Source organism: Oncorhynchus nerka, linkage group LG9b (genome assembly GCF_034236695.1).
Source record: "Oncorhynchus nerka isolate Pitt River linkage group LG9b, Oner_Uvic_2.0, whole genome shotgun sequence".
Taxonomy (NCBI): Eukaryota; Metazoa; Chordata; class Actinopteri; order Salmoniformes; family Salmonidae; genus Oncorhynchus; species Oncorhynchus nerka.
In genome coordinates this window covers 11077234-11087001 of record NC_088424.1, presented here as the reverse complement: position 1 = coordinate 11087001, position 9768 = coordinate 11077234, and the positions used below count along the sequence as shown (strand labels likewise).

General features: G+C 41.1%; 1 protein-coding gene and 1 long non-coding RNA gene across 2 annotated transcripts; one reads left to right on the top strand and one right to left on the bottom strand.

Annotated features, from left to right (window-relative positions):
- Nucleotides 1-2486: 2486 nt before the first annotated feature.
- LOC115114837 (B-type lectin plumieribetin-like) lies at nt 2487-3699 on the bottom strand. Its single transcript, XM_029643335.2, has 3 exons — nt 3593-3699; nt 3171-3264; nt 2487-2991 (listed from the first exon to the last, which is right to left on the bottom strand). The coding sequence occupies exons 2-3, from the start codon at nt 3258-3260 to the stop codon at nt 2725-2727; spliced, it is 357 nt and encodes a 118-aa protein (XP_029499195.1). The 5' UTR covers nt 3261-3264; nt 3593-3699; the 3' UTR covers nt 2487-2724.
- A 3348-nt stretch (nt 3700-7047) lies between these two features.
- Nucleotides 7048-8531, top strand: LOC135565771 (uncharacterized). Its single transcript, XR_010461847.1, has 2 exons — nt 7048-7542; nt 7769-8531. It is a non-coding gene; the product is annotated as an uncharacterized LOC135565771 (long non-coding RNA).
- Nucleotides 8532-9768: the final 1237 nt, after the last annotated feature.

Below are 9768 nucleotides of genomic sequence, written 5' to 3'. Positions count from 1 at the left end.
TACTTCAGCTATCTGGTGTTGAAAAGTCCCACACGACACCTTATCATCCCATGGGTAACGGTCAAGCAGAACGTCTGAATCGCACACTGGGTGGGGTGATTAGAGCTCTGCCAGCTAGGTCCAAGGCTAAATGGCCTCAGATATTGAACACATTGACATTCTCCTATAACTGCACTGTTTACGAGACTACTGGGTTTCCACCCTTCTTCTTGATGTTCGGACGCACCCCTAGGTTGCCGGTAGATGTTATGTTTGAAAGTGTGCTGTTGGATGGGGACACAGTAGATGTGGATAAGTATGTCCAGTCTCTGGGTGAGGATCTGAGAGAGGCCATGACAGTGGCCCAGCAGCATGCCAGTAAGCAACAAAAGAGACAAGCCGAGGTCTACAACAAACGGTCTAAGGGTCACTCTGTGCAGAAGGGAGACAGAGTTCTACTTGCTAACAAGGGGAGAGGGGCAAGAAGAAACTGTCTGATCGCTGGGAGAGTGTGGTGTACATAGTGGCTATGAAGAACAGCTCACTGAACACATATCGTATCCAACACCCTACCACTGGAGGCATCAAAACTGTGCATAGGAACCTGATTATGCCAGTCAACTTTCTGCCTTTGCCTTCGTGGGAGGAACCTGAGGGTCACAGATCTCTATCGAGTGGTGACGTGACCTCTGAGATGTCGGCAGAGTCCAGCCAAATGGATGGGAGTGACGCCAGGACTGTCCACTGGGTAGCAGGCCTTCCTGAGTTTTCTGGGAGGATACTCCAAGAGGATGGTGAAGTCCCAGCTGATGGAAGTGAGGTGGAACAACCATATGAAGTCCAGCTAGCAAGGTGCCTGAGAGCTAGGACCGCGCCAAGAGTTAACATAATGCGTGTTGTCTCTTCGTGTGCAGGGCAAATAAAAATAATTCAACTAGCAGACCTCCAGTTGTGGCAGCGTCCTAATTAAAAGTACACAACGCAGAACGAACCACGCTACACTAGCAGGCGGGGACTGCAGGGACCACAGGCCTGGGACCGGTATGTCCCACCAGGCAGGGGTTGGCAGGGCCAGGCCAGCAGGAGCAGGCTGAGTCCTTGTGGCGCAGGCTGAACTTGAAAGACTGGAAGGGGCTGATCCAACTAGGCTGTGACTGGAGGAGCCCCAACGTAGATCCGCGACGATGACGATGGCTCTAGCCAAGGGGGCCTAGAGAGGTGACAGTCAGGAGAGTAGCGGTGGAAATGGTGCTCCCACGGTGGTTACTCAGGCCACGAGGGCCTAAAGTACGCCCTCGTGAGCTCTTCCTGCTTATGACGCAGGTCCTCGTATTCCTTCTGCAGCTTCCAACTAGAGAAGGCCTGGTGATCTATTAGAGGAGAGAGATGTGTAGGGCCTTCCTCAGGTGCATGATGGGTTTGTGTGGCGGTGTGGGCTGAGGCGGGTGGTTACAGTTGTCTCTTGACTCTTCTTTGGGGCATCTCAACATATCAACTATAGCAGGTCAGAATCCGACGATACAAAGGACCATGAAGAAAAACTGTTGGTCGCTAAATCCGGCAAGACCTAGGACCATGAAAAACAAAGGCTAGCTGGAGCTCGTCTGAGCAGTTGGCTGGATATTCCCTCACCCACTATATAATTAATGCTGATTGGTTTGGTTCTGCCCACTATAGTGCAGTCCGGTTAGAACATGATGTTGAGGCCCATCACTGTACTTTTGATAGTCACCACCACAAACACCCCCCACACACACACACACACACACACACACACACACACACACACACACACACACACACACACACACACACACTCACATCTGTTTCCATTTGAAGATGTTTCATATGATTGTGGTTATGTTTGATGGATGCACAACACTTCAAGATAGAAAACCACCATGTGAGAGTCCATCACTACACAATTTGCATCTTCTTGAGGTGTGTGGGGTAGAGCCCTGGTGTGCGTCCAAGCACCCTGATTGGTTGGAATTTTGATAAGTGATTGACAGGTTTGAAGGCCAGTCAGGTTAAGAGAGCCTGCCTTGTTTTACAGCTTTCAAGAACCTTAACTCTGTTCTTTTGGAAGCTCCTTCCTTGTCATATTTGGATCTTTGCTGGAAATTCACTTCATGAAGGTGGGACCATCGAGAGAGAGCTTGTTTCTTTTCCTTGACGTATTTAATTGGTTTGAACCACAGTGATTGGACACGGGGAGTCCAAAGCTGTGTTCACACTGCAGGCCTTAATGCTCAAATCAGTTTTGTTTTTCAAATCTGTATTTGGAATACTGACTGTCCAAACAGCAAGCTACAAGTGAACAAATGAGATAATCTATAGGGAACTATCAAAATAAAGTGTGACCAACTTAGCAACCTAAGGCTTTCCTCTTGCCAACTTTTTCAGACCAGTGATTACTTAATGGAAAGAAGGATTCATTTCTCATCGGGCTCAAAAATCATGTGGACAAGCATCAGGAACTGAAAAACATATGATTCACAAGAAAGTTTTGGGGCATTTAAAATGTTTATTGCATAATCTTTTCACTGTGAGTCAGATACCTTCAGGCTATGTTCTGATATACACACTAGCATACCACTTATAACTCATACACAGCACATCACTTAATTCTAAGTGGTATGTTAATGTGGATATTGGAACACAGGGATTTGATTTATGGTACAGAGTGTGAGTAGTCATCTTCCTTGATGACCCTTAGGACAGAGCCAGTTGAGGTCAGGACATTCACTGCTTGTGGCCCTTGGAGGAAGAAGAGTTCCACATTTCTTCTCCATCCTTCTCAACGACCAGGTTGCCGTCGTTGCGCAGGTACATGCGGCACATCTTGAACCCTTGACCCTGGCTCTTGGTTTGCCACATCATCTTGTTATCCCTCTTGTACATGACAAAGTTGCAGTCGTCCTGCATGCACAGGCGGTAGGCGTCACACTGGCCGGCGGTGTCAGAGGACCACATCTGCCTCCAGCCATAGATGACAAAGTTACCGTCCTCCTGTGTAGACGAGAGATAAACGATTGTGGTATGCACAGCAATTTGAAAGGTTTTAAGTAGGTGCAAACACACAAACTGTTTGGGAGACACTACCTTAGTTCAGCTGACTGCAGATGACACATTGTCTGTCTATCTGTAAATGTATTCATATAGCAGCTTTTAAGACACTTTAAACCTACCTGGAAAACTGCCTTGTATTCCTTGTTATTGGACCATATGATGTCTCCCTTACGCATCTCATCATACTTGGACATGTAATTCCTGCTCATGATTCTGAAATAAAGAATAAGTAAATGTAATACATACCTTTGCATTTTCTAAATTCCCTTAGCAAATATTTCCATGGCAAAAATGTATAAATGAACAGCTTTTGAAATAGTACAATAATGGGCCATTCAGTGGACCACCTTTCAAAAGGTGAATAGCACCCTTCACATGAGGCATTTTGACAGTTGGCAAGAATTTAAGTGGCCTTCAAAGACATTTCCGTTTTTAGATGATTGAAATCACTGCTTAGAGTTATCTCCCGTAATACAACATTTAGCAGGATACATGCTATACCCAGATACTTAAGTTGGTAAACCCCCGTTATGATACTCACAGGCCGTGTGTGGTTCAGTAGTTTGGATTGATAAGGCTGGAGGTTCCAGATGAAGTGAAGCTGGTAAAGAACTGTCCTTTTTATACCCACGGAGAAGAGGGCAAGATGGAGAGAGTGGAGGAGGAGATTGAAGCAGAATACAGGTTTCTTTCATGGCTGAATGGACACTGAGATGCATAAGACACCCATGAACCCAGTAAAACGTGTGGTAATTCATTGGACTGGAATCTTGAAAAATAAGATGCTTTCATAGTTTGGATTAGATTGCCTAGATTAGACTTTAATCATCTTCAGCTGGTGGATCTGGCTGGACACATTGAGGGTGCTAAATACTTGTTTTGAACTGGTCTTGTGATAATCTTTTAAAAGATCAAATCGGTCTTAAAGTTACATTTGATTTTTGGTGGCCAAGTCTTCCTCTGAATTTCGTTCATAGTAGTGACTAATTAGCCCCTACATTTTTGGGGAATTATTTAGCTACTGAAAAAGTGTTAGCTGGTAGGCATGCTTTGCATTCTAGATAAGTATAAGGAATATCACTAACGGTGTGGCCTTCAGCAAGCACATTAATGCTGTCTTCAAATGCTCATCGGAACTGGGAAATCTCCCAGTTATGAGTCAGAAATTTGACGTGATTGTGTTCAAGTTTTAAAAAATGATTCAACCAAAGAGATTTTAGCTCGGTAGATGAGCTATCTAACGTTGCTCATGATAAAGTTAGCTAACATTGAGAGTATGGTCACACTAGCTACATTATCCACATTGATAAGTTTGACACTGTCAATGAATTTGCTTGATCATCTTTTGGTTGAAAAGGTGAAAGGTCAGTGATGAAATGTCACAACTTGTAAACTCGGGGTATCAACGTCATCTCTTACTTTCCCCCTTGGAATTCCAACTTGGGACAGTTGTTCAAGTGGTTATTTTCCAGTTGGAACCTTGTATTTCCAACTTCCAATGAGTTGTTGGAAATGTTGGACAGTTTCCCTTCAATCAATCAATTGTATTTTCTTATATATTTATTTTTTAATCTTTTGATGTTTGAAAACAGCTTCCATCAGAACCTGACCTTTTTGATGAAGGTGCCCTTTCCCCTACAGTAAAACAATCTGTTGGAGAAGATAAAAACAAATAATCACAAGTATTTATTTGTGATTGAAGATGTGGGTGAAGACCAAATAAAAGTATCAGTTTTCACTGATAACATAATTTTGTATGAAGGCCTTTCACATCTGTTTCTTCTTTGAAGGAGATAGTTTAATGTAATGTGTCGAACGATCACCAAGCAAGTAAGAGCGCACATTTTCAATTGCCAATAAACTCTGAAGGGTTTGGTATGAAAGGCTACTGTAAAATGAAATGTTGTGTTACCTCAAAATAGCTAAGTCATTCATTCTTTCCCTCTGAGTAAGGGCCAGCATTTAACTGTCAACATCAATAATAATATTTGACCACGTAATAATATTTGCCCACGATTAACATGAAATCAAATGAAAACTGTAGCTCTCCCTTTATTTGAGAAATGCTGTTTCTCTTCTGCTGAAGTCAGCATTCCTTCCAGACTAATAGACAAGCTTCTTTCAAGGTGTAATTTAAAATAATCTGATTAGATTTGCGAGAGGCGTCTGACTTGTTTGTGAATATGATTAGATCCAACATGCACAAGGTTTTTATCTGTGAAAATGGAAAGAAAACTGTACCTGTTCTCTGCATTGAGATCCAGATCTAGCTATCTGTTAATTTACTGAATTGTAATCAAAAGGGACATTATGAGAGCATCACTATCTGTGCAAATTCAGTTAGAATGGGGTGAGGGGGGAACATGGGATCATGTCTCTGGCAGGCTGTAGTCGTTTAACCTATCTGCAAATCTGAAGATGGACTTCAGTTGAAATTGTATTTATAGAGATGATATAAACTAATACTCTACTACACTGTGTACATTGTTGTTAATTTTCACATTCAGGTGTGAAGTGTCAGATCGAACAATGATGTGAAGACGATAATATAATAATATAACAGCAAAGTACAATGTGTTGAAGAAATGCTTGGGCACATCATTTATAATTTTATTTGCTTATGATGTTGTAATAATGACAATCCATAACAATCTGTCCTTCATATAAGTCCCTTAACATTTTGGAGATAGTGTTATTGTTTTTTCCTTCAAGGGACGTTCTTAACCCTGCACCAGGGCAGTCTAATCAATCCAATTTCAATCAAATTTATAAAAGCCGTTTTCACATCAGCAGATGTCACAAAGTGCTACACAGAAATACAGCCTAAAACCCCAAACAGTGAGCAATGCATATGTAGAAGGTGGCTAGGAAAACTTTAGCAGATGTTTTATTAGTCTATTTATATACTCAATATTTCCTGTGCAACATTATATGCTTTATTACCTGCATGTTTTACAAATGACTTCATTATCAAGTAAAAGATAAAGACCCCAGGAAACAAACACAAGCACACAGAAAATATACTTTTTAACATTCTCGTTACTGAATGAGCTCTGTCGACAGAGTGTTGAGACCACTCCTCTAAAATGTAAATTGAAGGTTTGTTTCGCTGAATCTTTGGAGGAGCTGCAGTCAACCACTTCACTTCTGACCCTTGGAGGAGGCAGAGTTCCACACCTCCTCACCATCCTTCTCGATGACCAGGTAGCTGTCGTTGCGCAGCCACATGCGGAAGAATGAAGTCATCCACAATAGTATGGGGCTTGCCTATGGATATTGAGTACAGTCTGTCATGTCCAGATCGATGCTGACAGGAGGGAGGCGCCAGAAAATGTAGCCAAACTTTATATATAGGTTAAATGTCAGTCATGTTTAACAAATATAATGTAGGATAATTAATATTAGCGTCTAAAAGCTTGATTCTTTCATACTCGAGGCACTGTTCGTTCAGATTGGAGAGAAATGTCAGTACCTGTTGCACACAGCAACATCACCCATCTTGCAATCTGAGGGAGACAGTCAACATTTTGAAACTATTTAACCATACATTTCATTGTTTAAAACCTGGATGTTTTTTTGGTCATTTTGTGAGGCATGTCTTACCGTGTTCCAACCACAGGAACGTTAAGGGGATTATTTTATACAAATATATATATAATAGTCTCAACTTTCTTTCGTTATACAGCAGACACAATCCTAGTCATATTAAAAACTCATGCTAGTTGTTGCATCTTCCCTCATTCTACATTTCTAAAGGATATTTTCATCATTTTCATCATTCATATGAACCCGCTTGCATTTGCAGGGGGACTTTGGGAGAACCGTGTTTTCCAGCTAATTGTATTTTAGAACATTCACACTTATAGCCTTCGGCCTACTGCCATGTGCGCATTGCTGCACTTATAATGTGAAGAAATAGCATAATAATGATCAAACTTTAAGATAAAAGTTCTCACATTATGTACAGTGGTTATATTCATTTGGAATCTATCGTCCCAGAGTCTGTTTGGAATATTCATTTCTCGCACAGAACGACAAGCTGACCAATAGAATAAGTCAACTTTTGTACTATGGAGGATAGTAGATTGACATATGCTAGTGCTTTTGCTGTTCGTTACTCATCTTGTTGGCTGACGGAAAGTAAATGTGGACAGTTCTTCTAACATCTTCAATATGCGCGTCAGAATTTGCCCCATTACATCCCCGATGTGTCTGTGAGAAGGACCCAATAACGTGACTGGACATTGGCTAATAATTGAGATAACAGAAAGCCATTTGAGTGAGAGGTGCTTCGGAGCAGGGCGATTAGCAGCCGGGAGAAGGGAATAACCCTTTGTGTTCACTAGCACGCGATGCCGCGCAGTGAAACACCGCTGGGCAATGACCAATCATATCGTGTGGTTGCCATTAGGAATTTGACGCTATTCGACAAAACGCTGGAAACTTTCTTTAGCAAAGATGGCTGACAAAAATACTAGGACGGAAGCAAATGTAAGTAATTATAACGTCATAATGAATCATGTAAAAATGTACAGTTGAAAGGAATATGTTAATGTAAAGACAAACGATTATGCATATTCTTTTGTCATAAAGTTAATTTATGAAAATTGGTATTTAGCAAGCTAGCTGACTAGCTAACATTAGCCACTAGCTAGCTAGCTTTATGGGCATTGTGACATGAGTATGAAATTGTAATTCGTATTGTTTAATGTTTTAGGGTCTCCTGAGAAAATCATGCTGTCGTCTTGTGAAACAGTGGATGTAATGAATCTAGCTAGCTAAAGCTTTTATTGCAAATTGAATGTAAAATTTTGCAAGCTTGCCTTGTTGATATTTGCCATGCAATGCAGCTGAACTAACGTAGCTAGCTAACACTTTTCTTGCTTATTGTGTAGTAGAGGATAAAAATACCTGTATGCCTATGGATGTGTGGCTAGCTGCGTAGCCGATCTGTGTATGGACCCAAACGTAGCCGATCTGTGTATGGACCCAAACGTTTGGTATACATATTAGTTCAGAACCGAGCTATGAACCTCAGCTATCATAGCCAGTTGTATCAACTTCAAAACAGTCTGAATGGCATTATTGAAGCCTATGGATGAGTAGAATATAATATAACTTTATTGTGCCAAGGATGCAAGTTGCGTATATATATAGTTATTACCAAGCATGATCCCCACATTGTAGCCTGTACATTGTATATATTTGCTGAGCATGTACTCTACCTGGCAAATAAAGGTCCGGTTCAGGTATGAATGAATGAGTATCAAACTCCAGTCTTTGAATGATGCTGTGTCTTTTACAATTATGCTTACCAATCCTGATCCTGGGACATCAAAGGTTACACACAGTGTAACTCTGTGTTGTCTGTTCACACTGCTATGCTTTATCTCGGCCAGGTCGCAGTTGCAAATGAGAACTTGTTCTCAACTAGCCTACCTGGTTAAATAAAGGTGAAAAAAAAAAAAAAAAAAAAAAAATTGTAACTATGCAACAGACTAGAAACATGATTTAACTAGTTAAAGGCTGATTTGTAATTCATATACAAAAACAATTTTAAAAACAGAACACTACCCTTCCTATGCATCATGTAAAGGTTCATCTCAATATCTAACTTCCTTCATCTGCACTGATCTGAGGACACAGTGTAACATTTCATCAAATGAGAGACTTAATTTGAACCAGTAGAGAATGTAAAACGCTTTATTGAAAGAAGTTCATTATCCAACTGTTATAAATACATCATACATGCATTATGAATATTATAATTGTAATATTATATTACAAATACAAGTTCAATCTGTACTTCAATGCACATCCAGTGTGCATTATAAAAACAGAGGAAGAAAGAGGTGGTGGGGAGAGGTATGAGAGAGAGTAAAAGACAAAGGGAAAGAGGTACAGGGCCTTCGGAAAGTATTCAAACCCCTTGACTTTTTCCACATTTTGTTACGTTACAGCCTTATTCTAAAATGATTTAAGTTGTTTGTTTCCCCCTCATCAATCTACACACAATACACCATAAACAGTTTAAACACCACCAAAAACAGTTTAAAAAAAACTAAAATGTTACATTTACATAAGTATTCAGACCTTTTACTCAGTACTGTGTTGAAGCACCTCTGGCAGCAATTACAGCCTCGAGTCTTCTCAGGTATGACCCTACAAGCTTGGCACACATGTATTTGGGGAGTTCCTCCCATTCTTCTCTCCAGTTCCTCCCAAGCTCTGTCAGGTTGGATGGGGTGCGCAGCTGCACAGCTATTTTCAGATATCTTCAGAGATGTTCAATCGGGTTCATGTCCAGAGTCTGGCTTGGCCCCTCAAAGACATTCAGAGACGAACCCACTCCTGTGTTGTCTTGGCTGTGTACTTAGGGTTATTGGCTCGCTTCTAGTTCTTAGGAAACTTTGCAGTATTTAGTTTTTTTAATGTATTATTTCTTACATTGTTAGCCCAGAAAATGTTATGTGTTATTACATACAGCCGGGAAGAACTATTGGATATCAGAGCGGTGGTAACTCACCAGCACTACGATCAGGAATATGAATTTCCCAAAGTGGATCCTTTGTTCGCACCACCCAGAGCAATTGAACTGACTCCAGAGGCCGACCCAAAACAACGCCGGTGAAGAAGAGGAACTCGGAGCGGTCTTCTAGTCAGACGTATAGAGTATATTACTCGCTAATGTTCAGTCCCTAGATAACAAAGTTGACG

Excerpts from the sequence above, each read along its gene's own strand:
- LOC115114837 (XM_029643335.2), bottom strand. The coding sequence starts at position 3,260 with ATGAGCAGGAATTACATGTCCAAGTATGATGAGATGCGTAAGGGAGAC. Across the intron at positions 2,992-3,170 it reads AATACAAGGCAGTTTTCCAG|GAGGACGGTAACTTTGTCAT; the intron begins GTAGGTTTAAAG and ends TCGTCTACACAG.